At 41.1% G+C, this 13,093-nt stretch overlaps 1 protein-coding gene across 1 annotated transcript; it reads left to right on the forward strand.

The window, feature by feature from the left end:
* Positions 1–1,029: 1,029 nt before the first annotated feature.
* LOC121561922 (fibroblast growth factor-binding protein 2-like) lies at positions 1,030–12,865 on the forward strand. Its single transcript, XM_041874343.2, has 2 exons — positions 1,030–1,391; positions 12,526–12,865. Exons 1-2 carry the CDS (start codon positions 1,030–1,032, stop codon positions 12,863–12,865), a joined length of 702 nt encoding a protein of 233 aa, XP_041730277.2.
* The last annotated feature ends 228 nt before the right edge of the window (positions 12,866–13,093 follow it).

Consider the following 13,093-nt stretch of genomic DNA (forward strand, 5'->3'; position numbering starts at 1 on the left):
CTGCAGCTGGCCCAGAACAGAGTGGCACGTCTTGCTCTCCATTGTAATCAGAGGACTAATATTAATACTATGCATGCCAGTCTCTCTTGGCTAAGAGTTGAGGAGAGACTGACTGCATCACTTCTTGTTATTATAAGAAACATTAATTTGTTGGAAATCCCAAATTGTTTGCATCGTCAACTTACACACAGCACTGACACACACACTTACCCCACCAGACATGCCACCAGGGGTCTTTTCACAGTCCCCAGGTCCAGAACAAATTCAAGGAAGCGTACAGTATTATACAGAGCCATGGGGGCATGGAACTCCCTTCCATCTTATATAGAGCAAGTGAACAGTAAACCTGGTTTAAAAAACAAATAAATCAACACCTCATGGCACAACGCCTCTCCCCAATGTGACCTACTTGTTGTGTGTATGTACTGACATGTATGTGTAACTGATAGATGCACACACACACACTACATGTTAATGTTTTTAAATGTACACTACCAGTCAAAAGTTTGGACACACCTACTCATTCAAGGGTTTTTCTTTATCTCTCTCTCTCTCTCTCTCTCTCTCTCTCTCTCTCTCTCTCTCTCTCTCTCTCTCTCTCTCTCTCTCTCTCTCTCTCGTATTTCTCTCTCTCTCTCTCTCTCTCGTATTTCTCTCTCTCTCTCTTTCTCTCGTATTTCTCTCTCTCTCTCTTTCTCTCTCGTCTCGCTCTCTCGTCTCTCTCTCTCTCTCTCTCTCTCTCTCTCTCTCTCTCTCTCTCTCTCTCTCTCTCTCTGTCTGTCTGTCTGTCTGTGTCTCTCTCTCTCCCTCTCTCTCTCTCTCTCTCTCTCCTATCTACCTCCTCTCCTCCCTTGGTTGTGTGTGTGTGTGGGGTGGGGGGAGGTTAGTCACCACCTGAAAGCCGTCTTTGTAGGAAAAGTCTTTATAAGCTCCTTCCGGATGCCTCCGTACACTTCTTCAGGACGCCTCCGTACACTCGCTCTCTCTCTCTCTCACACACACAGCGCCGTTTCCACGGTCACCGTCATCATGAGGACTGGGTTGAGGATGGCGCTGCTGGTGCTGGCGGCTGGGGTGGTGTCACACGCTCAAAAGACAACAACAAAGACAAACGGCACAGTCTGGGACCGACCCATCTCATTCAGCACCAAGAGCCGCGACTCCTGCACCATGGTGGTGTCTGGAGCTGGGGACCATACCAGGCTCAGGGTCTCCTGTAAGGGCCCCAGCCCACCCCAGACCCAGCCTCAGACTCGCTCCTACTACTGCGACTTCCAGGGGACACCCAACCTGTGCAGAGCCTACAACACCAACCCCAGACACTACTTTACTCAGATGATGTGGGACATGAGGAAACTGAACCATGCCTGCCAGGGACCCAGTGTCTACAGGTAATATATTAACTGATAGAATATATACAGGTAATATAATCACTATTATAACTCTAACCCTGTGTATACAGGTAATATAATCACTATTATAACCCTAACCCTGTATATACAGGTAATATAATCACTATTATAACCCTAACCCCACGTATACAGGTAATATAATCACTATTATAACACTAACCCCACGTATACAGGTAATATAATCACTATTATAACCCTAACCCCACGTATACAGGTAATATAATCACTATTATAACCCTAACCCCACGTATACAGGTAATATATTCACTATTATAACCCTAACCCCATGTATACAGGTATTATAATCACAATTATAACCCTAACCCTGTGTATACAGGTAATATAATCACTATTATAACCCTAACCCCATGTATACAGGTAATATATTCACTATTATAACCCTAACCCTGTGTATACAGGTAATATAATCACTATTATAACCCTAACCCCACGTATACAGGTAATATAATCACTATTATAACCCTAACCCCACGTATACAGGTAATATAATCACTATTATAACCTTAACCCTGTGTATACAGGTAATATAATCACTATTATAACCCTAACCCTGTGTATACAGGTAATATAATCACTATTATAACCCTAACCCTGTGTATACAGGTAATATAATCACTATTATAACCCTAACCCTGTGTATACAGGTAATATAATCACTATTATAACCCTAACCCTGTGTATACAGGTAATATAATCACTATTATAACCCTAACCCTGTGTATACAGGTAATATAATCACTATTATAACCCTAACCATGTGTATACAGGTAATATAATCACTATTATAACCCTAACCCCACGTATACAGGTAATATAATCACTATTATAACCCTAACCCCACGTATACAGGTAATATAATCACTATTATAACCCTAAACCTGTGTATACAGGTAATATAATCACTATTAAAACCCTAACCCCACGAATACAGGTAATATAATCACTATTATAACCCTAACCCCACGTATACAGGTAATATAATCACTATTATAACCCTAACCCCACGTATACAGGTAATATAATCACTATTATAACCCTAACCCCACGTATACAGGTAATATAATCACTATTATAACCCTAACCCCACGTATACAGGTAATATAATAACTATTATAACCCTATCCCTGTGTATACAGGTAATATAATCACTATTATAACCCTAACCCCACGTATACAGGTAATATAATCACTATTATAACCCTAACCCCACGTATACAGGTAATATAATCACAATTATAACCCTAACCCTGTGTATACAGGTAATATAATCACTATTATAACCCTAACCCTGTGTATACAGGTAATATAATCACTATTATAACCCTAACCCTGTGTATACAGGTAATATAATCACTATTATAACCCTAACCCCACGTATACAGGTAATATAATCACTATTATAACCCTAACCCTGTGTATACAGGTAATATAATCACTATTATAACCCTAACCCTGTGTATACAGGTAATATAATCACTATTATAACCCTAACCCTGTGTATACAGGTAATATAATCACTATTATAACCCTAACCCCACGTATACAGGTATTATAATCACTATTATAACCCTAACCCTGTGTATACAGGTAATATAATCACTATTATAACCCTAACCCTGTGTATACAGGTAATATAATCACTATTATAACCCTAACCCCACGTTTACAGGTAATATAATCACTATTATAACCCTAACCCCACGTATACAGGTAGTATAATCACTATTATAACCCTAACCCTGTGTATACAGGTAATATAATCACTATTATAACGCTAACCCTGTGTATACAGGTAATATAATCACTATTATAACCCTAACCCTGTGTATACAGGTAATATAATCACTATTATAACCCTAACCCTGTGTATACAGGTAATATAATCACTATTATAACCCTAACCCTGTGTATACAGGTAATATAATCACTATTATAACCCTAACTCCCACGTATACAGGTAATATAATCACTATTATAACCCTAACCCTGTATATACAGGTAATATAATCACTATTATAACCCTAACCCCACGTATACAGGTAATATAATCACTATTATAACCCTAACCCTGTGTATACAGATAATATAATCACTATTATAACCCTAACCCTGTGTGTGCAGGTAATATAATCACTATTATAACCCTAACCCTGTGTATACAGATAATATAATCACTATTATAACCCCTAACCCTGTGTGTGCAGGTAATATAATCACTATTATAACCCTAACCCTGTGTATACAGGTAATATAATCACTATTATAACCCTAACCCCACGTATACAGGTAATATAATCACTATTATAACCCTAACCCTGTGTATACAGGTAATATAATCACTATTATAACCCCTAACCCCACGTATACAGGTAATATAATCACTATTATAACCCCTAACCCCACGTATACAGGTAATATAATCACTATTATAACCCTAACCCCATGTATACAGGTAATATATTCACTATTATAACCCTAACCCTGTGTATACAGGTAATATAATCACTATTATAACCCTAACCCCACGTATACAGGTAATATAATCACTATTATAACCCTAACCCCACGTATACAGGTAATATAATCACTATTATAACCTTAACCCTGTGTATACAGGTAATATAATCACTATTATAACCCTAACCCTGTGTATACAGGTAATATAATCACTATTATAACCCTAACCCTGTGTATACAGGTAATATAATCACTATTATAACCCTAACCCTGTGTATACAGGTAATATAATCACTATTATAACCCTAACCCTGTGTATACAGGTAATATAATCACTATTATAACCCCTAACCCTGTGTATACAGGTAATATAATCACTATTATAACCCCTAACCATGTGTATACAGGTAATATAATCACTATTATAACCCTAACCTCACGTATACAGGTAATATAATCACTATTATAACCCTAACCCCACGTATACAGGTAATATAATCACTATTATAACCCTAAACCTGTGTATACAGGTAATATAATCACTATTATAACCCTAACCCCACGAATACAGGTAATATAATCACTATTATAACCCTAACCCCACGTATACAGGTAATATAATCACTATTATAACCCTAACCCCACGTATACAGGTAATATAATCACTATTATAACCCTAACCCTCACGTATACAGGTAATATAATCACTATTATAACCCTAACTCCCACGTATACAGGTAATATAATAACTATTATAACCCTATCCCTGTGTATACAGGTAATATAATCACTATTATAACCCTAACTCCCACGTATACAGGTAATATAATCACTATTATAACCCTAACCCTGTGTATACAGGTAATATAATCACTATTATAACCCTAACCCTGTGTATACAGGTAATATAATCACTATTATAACCCTAACCCTGTGTATACAGGTAATATAATCACTATTATAACCCTAACCCTGTGTATACAGGTAATATAATCACTATTATAACCCTAACCCCACGTATACAGGTAATATAATCACTATTATAACCCTAACCCTGTGTATACAGGTAATATAATCACTATTATAACCCTAACCCTGTGTATACAGGTAATATAATCACTATTATAACCCTAACCCTGTGTATACAGGTAATATAATCACTATTATAACCCTAACCCCACGTATACAGGTATTATAATCACTATTATAACCCCTAACCCTGTGTATACAGGTAATATAATCACTATTATAACCCCTAACCCTGTGTATACAGGTAATATAATCACTATTATAACCCTAACCCCATGTTTACAGGTAATATAATCACTATTATAACCCTAACCCCACGTATACAGGTAGTATAATCACTATTATAACCCTAACCCTGTGTATACAGGTAATATAATCACTATTATAACGCTAACCCTGTGTATACAGGTAATATAATCACTATTATAACCCTAACCCTGTGTATACAGGTAATATAATCACTATTATAACCCTAACCCTGTGTATACAGGTAATATAATCACTATTATAACCCTAACCCTGTGTATACAGGTAATATAATCACTATTATAACCCTAACCCCACGTATACAGGTAATATAATCACTATTATAACCCTAACCCTGTATATACAGGTAATATAATCACTATTATAACCCTAACCCCACGTATACAGGTAATATAATCACTATTATAACCCTAACCCTGTGTATACAGATAATATAATCACTATTATAACCCTAACCCTGTGTGTGCAGGTAATATAATCACTATTATAACCCTAACCCTGTGTATACAGGTAATATAATCACTATTATAACCCTAACCCCACGTATACAGGTAATATAATCACTATTATAACCCTAACCCTGTGTATACAGGTAATATAATCACTATTATAACCCTAACCCCACATATACAGGTAATATAATCACTATTATAACCCTAACCCCACGTATACAGGTAATATAATCACTATTATAACCCTAACCCTGTGTATACAGGTAATATAATCACTATTATAACCCTAACCCTGTGTATACAGGTAATATAATCACTATTATAACCCTAACCCTGTGTATACAGGTAATATAATCACTATTATAACCCTAACCCTGTGTATACAGGTAATATAATCACTATTATAACCCTAACCCCACGTATACAGGTAATATAATCACTATTATAACCCTAACCCCGTGTACACAGGTAATATAATCACTATTATAACCCTAACCCTGTGTATACAGGTAATATAATCACTATTATAACCCTAACCCTGTGTATACAGGTAATATAATCACTATTATAACCCTAACCCCACGTATACAGGTAATATAATCACTATTATAACCCTAACCCCACGTATACAGGTAATATAATCACTATTATAACCCTAACCCTGTTTATACAGGTAATATAATCACTATTATAACCCTAACCCTGTGTATACAGGTAATATAATCACTATTATAACCCTAACCCTGTGTATACAGGTAATATAATCACTATTATAACCCTAACCCCACGTATACAGGTAATATAATCACTATTATAACCCTAACCCTGTGTATACAGGTAATATAATCACTATTATAACCCTAACCCTGTGTATACAGGTAATATAATCACTATTATAACCCTAACCCCACACTTCCTGTAGTCCACGATCAGCTCCTTTGTCTTGCTGACGTTGAGGGAGAGGTTGTTGTCCTGGCACCACACTGCCAGGTCTCTGACCTCCTCCCTCTAGGCTGTCTCACTGCCGTCGTTGATCCGACCTACCACCGTTGTGTCGTCTGCAAACTTAACGATGGCGTTGGAGTGGTGCGCGTTCACACAGCCGTGGGTGAACAGGGAGTACAGGAGGGGACTAAGCATGCACCCATGAGGGGCCCCTATGTTGAGGGTCAGGAGGGGACTAAGCATGCACCCATGAAGGGCCCCTATGTTGAGGGTCAGGAGGGGACTAAGCATGCACCCATGAGGGGCCCCTATGTTGAGGGTCAGGAGGGGACTAAGCATGCACCCATGGGGGGCCCCTATGTTGAGGGTCAGGAGGGGACTAAGCACGCACCCATGAAGGGCCCCTATGTTGAGGGTCAGGAGGGGGACTAAGCACGCACCCATGAAGGGCCCCTATGTTGAGGGTCAGGAGGGGACTAAGCACGCACCCATGAAGGGCCCCTATGTTGAGGGTCAGGAGGGGACTAAGCACGCACCCATGAGGGGCCCCTATGTTGAGGGTCAGGAGGGGACTAAGCACGCACCCATGAGGGGGCCCCTATGTTGAGGGTCAGGAGGGGACTAAGCACGCACCCATGAAGGGCCCCTATGTTGAGGGTCAGGAGGGGACTAAGCACGCACCCATGAAGGGCCCCTATGTTGAGGGTCAGGAGGGGACTAAGCACGCACCCATGAGGGGCCCCTATGTTGAGGGTCAGGAGGGGACTAAGCACGCACCCATGAGGGGCCCCTATGTTGAGGGTCAGGAGGGGACTAAGCACGCACCCATGAGGGGCCCCTATGTTGAGGGTCAGGAGGGGACTAAGCATGCACCCATGAGGGGCCCCTATGTTGAGGGTCAGGAGGGGACTAAGCACGCACCCATGAGGGGCCCTATGTTGAGGGTCAGGAGGGGACTAAGCACGCACCCATGAGGGGCCCCTATGTTGAGGGTCAGGAGGGGACTAAGCATGCACCCATGAGGGGCCCCTATGTTGAGGGTCAGGAGGGGACTAAGCATGCACCCATGAGGGGCCCCTATGTTGAGGGTCAGGAGGGGACTAAGCATGCACCCATGAGGGGCCCCTATGTTGAGGGTCAGCGTGGCGGACGTGTTGTCGCCTACCTTCAAATCAAGCTTTATTTATACAGCGCATTTCAGACATGAATGCAACTCAATGCGCTTCACAGAAACAATTTTTTTTTTTAAACAATGAAAATAAACATAATTATTTACTACACAACAAACATAAGAGAATAAAACATTTAAAGAATAACAATCAAAACTAAAAAGCAGCCTGAGGAAAAGAAAAGCTAAAACTATTTGTTTTAAGATCTCTTTGAAATATGTCCATAGTTTTGGCCCCTCTCAGGTTCTCTGGCAGGCTGTTCCTGTCCCCAGTTTCGGCCCCTCTCAGGTTCTCTGGCAGGCTGTTCCTGTCCCCAGTTTCGGCCCCTCTCAGGTTCTCTGGCAGGCTGTTCCTGTCCCCAGTTTCGGCCCCTCTCAGGTTCTCTGGCAGGCTGTTCCTGTCCCCAGTTTCGGCCCCTCTCAGGTTCTCTGGCAGGCTGTTCCTGTCCCCAGTTTCGGCCCCTCTCAGGTTCTCTGGCAGGCTGTTCCTGTCCCCAGTTTCGGCCCCCTCTCAGGTTCTCTGGCAGGCTGTTCCTGTCCCCAGTTTCGGCCCCTCTCAGGTTCTCTGGCAGGCTGTTCCTGTCCCCAGTTTCGGCCCCTCTCAGGTTCTCTGGCAGGCTGTTCCTGTCCCCAGTTTCGGCCCCTCTCAGGTTCTCTGGCAGGCTGTTCCAGAGGCTGGGTGTCATAGTAACTAAAGGTCTCTTGGTCCTGGGCTTTGGGATAGTTAGAAGGACAGTAATGGTTTTCTTGGGTAGACCAGACAGGAGAGCATTACAGTAGTCAAGCCTGCTTGTACTAAAAGCATGGATGAGTCTCTCTGTATCAGCCTGAGATAGAAACGGCCGCACCTTGGCAATGTTCCTCGGGTGGTAAAAAGCTATTTTGGTCACGTTCCTGACGTGTGATTCGAATTTGAGTTCAGAATCTAAAATAACGGCTAGGTTTTTTACCTGGTGTTTTATCTTTATTGCCCGTTTGTTAAAATGTGCGTCCAGATTCTCTCTCTGTGCTTTGGCTCCAACTATAAGTACCTTGGTCTTGTCTTGATTTAGCTGGAGGAAGTTGTGAGCCATCCAAGTATTTATATCACGAATACAGTTTAAAATCCTCTGGTGACACAGAAATGTAAAGTTGTGTATCGTCTGCGTAGCAGTGAAAACCAATGCTGTGCTTTCTGATAATGCTGCCAAGGGGTAACATATATAAACTGAACAGTACCGGACCCTAAATCTAACCTTATGGAACGCCACATGGAATATCTATTTTCTCTGAGTTTTGTTCACCAAGGGTGACAAAAAACTCTCAACCGGTTAAATAGGTCCTGAACCCATTTAAAACTGGACCGGAGAGGCCAACCCACCTCTCCTGTCTGTCCAGAAGGACATCATGGTCAACAGAGGCCAACCCACCTCTCCTGTCTGTCCAGAAGGACATCATGGTCAACAGAGGCCAACCCACCCTCCAGTCTGTCCAGAAGGACATCATGGTCAACAGAGGCCAACCCACCTCTCGAGTCTGTCCAGAAGGTCATCACGGTCAACAGAGGCCAACCCACCTCTCCAGTCTGTCCAGAAGGACATCATGGTCAGCAGAGGCCAACCCACCCCTCCAGTCTGTCCAGAAGGACATCATGGTCAACAGAGGCCAACCCACCTCTCCAGTCTGTCCAGAAGGACATCATGGTCAACAGAGTCAAATGCAGCACTTAAATCCAAGAGTACAAGGACAGAGAGCTGTTTGGCTCTAAGATCATTTACCACTTTAACTAAAATTGTCTCAGTGCTGTGGTGGGCACGAAAACCAGATTGGAATTGTTCTAATATTTACATTTACGTCATTTAGCAGACGCTCTTATCCAGAGTGACTTACAGGAGCAATTAGGGTTAAGTGCCTTGCTCAAGGGCACATCGACAGATTTTTCACCTAGTCGGCTCGGGGATTAGAACCAGCGACCTTTCAGTTACTGGCACTACGCTCTTAACCACTAAGCTACCTGCCGTTGCAACTTTAAAAAATAATTTAGCTGTTTGAAAACCAATTACTCCAGAATTTTGCTTAACAATGGAAGGTTGGCTGAGAATTGCTAAGAGCTGAAGAATCTATACTGAACAAAAATATAAACCAACATGCAACGATTTCAACGATTTTACTGAGTTACAGTTCATATGACGAAATCAGTCAATTGAAATAAATTGAAATAAATAAATTAGGCCCTAATCTATGGATTTCACATGATTGGGCAGGGGTGCAGCCATGGGTGTCCGGAACAGCTGGTGCTCTCATGCATGGTTCAGTGTTGCCGGCCTCAAAACGAGCATAGAAGGCAATTAGCTCATCTGATAGGCTTGAGTCACTGGGCAGCTTGTGGATGGTTTTCCCTTCGTAATCAGTGATAGTTTGCAAGCCCTGCCACATCCGACGAGCATCAGAGCCAGTGTAGTATGATTCAATCGTAATCCTGTATTGACTCTTTGCCTGTTCGATGGTTCGTCTGAGGGCATAGCAGGATTTCGTATAAGCGTCCAGATTAGTGTCCCGCTCCTTGAAAGCGGCAGCTCTACCCTTTAGCTCAGTGCGGATGTTGCCTGTAATCCATGGCTTCTGGTTGGGATATGTACATACAGTCACTGTGGGGACGACGTCATCGATGCACTTATTAATAAAGCCGGTGACTTTGCTGTTGTTAACCATCTCTAATATTAAGGAAGTCTCGAGGTTCTGCTCTCCTAAGTTAGAATACCTCATGATAAGCTGTAGACCCACTATTTACCAAGACAGTTTTCATCTATATATTTTTTTGTGTGTGTGTGTGTAAGGTTTCTGAGTGTGTGTGGTTGTGTGTAAGGTGTCTGAGTGTGTGTGCGGTTGTGTGTGTGTGTGTGTAAGGTTTCTGAGTGTGTGTGTGTGGTTGTGTGTAAGGTTTCTGAGTGTGTGTGTGTGTGTGTGTAAGGTTTCTGAGTGTGTGTGTGGTTGTGTGTGGTTGTGTGTAAGGTTTCTGAGTGTGTGTGGTTGTGTGTGGTTGTGTGTAAGGTGTCTGAGTGTGTGTGTGTGTGTGTGGTTGTGTGTAAGGTTTCTGAGTGTGTGTGTGTGTGTGTGTGGTTGTGTGTAAGGTTTCTGAGTGTGTGTGTGTGTGTGTGTGGTTGTGTGTAATGTTTCTGAGTGTGTGTGTGTGTGTGTGGTTGTGTGTGAGGTTTCTGAGTGTGTGTGTGTGTGGTTGTGTGTAAGGTTTCTGAGTGTGTGTGTGTGTGTGTGGTTGTGTGTGTGTGTGTGTAAGGTTTCTGAGTGTGTGTGTGGTCTTCAAATAGCCACCCTTTGCCTTGATGCCAGCTTTGTGTGTATAATGTGTTTGTGTATATAATGTGTGTATAATATGTATATAATGTGTGTATAATGTGTATATATATTGTGTGTATATGTGTGTGTATAATGTGTGTGTGTGTATAATGTGTGTTTAATGTGTGTACATAATGTGTGTGTATAATGTGTGTGTGTGTATAATGTGTGTTTAATGTGTGTACATAATGTGTGTGTATAATGTGTGTGTGTGTATAATGTGTGTTTAATGTGTGTACATAATGTGTGTGTATAATGTGTGTGTGTGTATAATGTGTGTTTAATGTGTGTACATAATGTGTGTGTATAATGTGTGTATAATGTGTATATATATTGTGTGTATATGTGTGTGTATAATGTGTGTGTGTATATAATGTGTGTATATAATGTGTGTATAATGTGTATATATATTGTGTGTATATGTGTGTGTATAATGTGTGTGTGTATATAATGTGTGTTTAATGTGTGTACATAATGTGTGTGTATAATGTGTGTGTGTGTATAATGTGTGTTTAATGTGTGTACATAATGTGTGTGTATAATGTGTGTATAATATGTATATAATGTGTGTATAATGTGTATATATAGTATGTATATGTGTGTGTATAATGTGTGTGTGTATATAATGTGTGTTTAATGTGTGTACATAATGTGTGTGTATAATGTGTGTGTGTATATAATGTGTGTTTAATGTGTGTACATAATGTGTGTGTATAATGTGTGTGTGTGTATAATGTGTGTGTGTATAATGTGTGTGTGTGTATAATGTGTGTGTGTATAATGTGTGTGTATAATGTGTGTGTGTGTATAATGTGTGTGTATAATGTGTGTGTGTGTATAATGTGTGTGTATAATGTGTGTGTGTGTATAATGTGTGTGTGTGTATAATGTGTGTGTGTGTATAATGTGTGTGTATAATGTGTGTGTGTGTATAATGTGTGTGTATAATGTGTGTGTGTGTATAATGTGTGTGTGTGTATAATGTGTGTGTATAATGTGTGTGTGTGTATAATGTGTGTATAATATGTGTACATAATGTGTGTGTATAATGTGTGTGTATAATGTGTGTGTATAATGTGTGTGTGTGTATAATGTGTGTGTATAATGTGTGTGTGTGTATAATGTGTGTGTGTGTATAATGTGTGTGTATAATGTGTGTGTGTATATAATGTGTGTTTAATATGTGTACATAATGTGTGTGTATAATGTGTGTGTGTGTGTATAATGTGTGTGTGTGTATAATGTGTGTGTGTATAATGTGTGTGTGTGTATAATGTGTGTGTGTGTATAATGTGTGTGTGTGTATAATGTGTGTGTGTGTATAATGTGTGTGTGTGTATAATGTGTGTGTATAATGTGTGTGTGTGTATAATGTGTGTGTGTGTATAATGTGTGTGTATAATGTGTCACAATCAATAACTGATCATTGATGGATCCCCAGACCTCTGATGTGTAAGAAGGGGTCGGATGAGGCTCAGATGACCTTTCTGGCCTCCTGGCCCAAGCACACCACTCCTAAACCGGCTAAGACAGGCCAGGTCCAGCGCAAACCAGCCCCAGCCCAGCCCAAGGTCCCCAAGGTCCCCAGCATCCCCCGCCCAGTCAAGCCCCAGCCCCAGCCCCATCCAGGGAAGGGAACCGTTGGGAAGAAGCCCACCTCCAGGCCCACCACCAGGCCCACAGAGCAGGGCGAGGCCAAAGCAGCACGCCTGGCTAACGAGTACTGCTGGAAGAGCTTCCATGGGATCTGTACCTACTTAATCAGCTGGTTCCAGAACTGAGGTACAGTGCCTTCAGAAAGTATTCCCACCCCTTGACTTTATCCACATGTTGTTGTGTTACAGCCTGAATTTAAAATGGATTACATTTAGAATTAAATTAAAATGTATATTGAATCAATGTTGAATTCAGGCTGAAACACACCTAGATGTGGAATAAGTCAAGGGGTGTGAAGACGGAGGGAGGGAGGGAGGGGGAGGGAGGAAGGAAGGAAGGAAGGAAGGAGGGGG

The sequence above is a fragment of the Coregonus clupeaformis genome, unplaced genomic scaffold (assembly GCF_020615455.1).
Source record: "Coregonus clupeaformis isolate EN_2021a unplaced genomic scaffold, ASM2061545v1 scaf1791, whole genome shotgun sequence".
NCBI lineage: Eukaryota > Metazoa > Chordata > Actinopteri > Salmoniformes > Salmonidae > Coregonus > Coregonus clupeaformis.

Bases quoted from the DNA above. Each gene is read 5' to 3' on its own strand.
- LOC121561922 (XM_041874343.2), top strand. From the start codon at position 1,030: ATGAGGACTGGGTTGAGGATGGCGCTGCTGGTGCTGGCGGCTGGGGTG. The intron at 1,392-12,525 runs GTAATATATTAA...ATGGATCCCCAG, and splicing joins CAGGGACCCAGTGTCTACAG to ACCTCTGATGTGTAAGAAGG.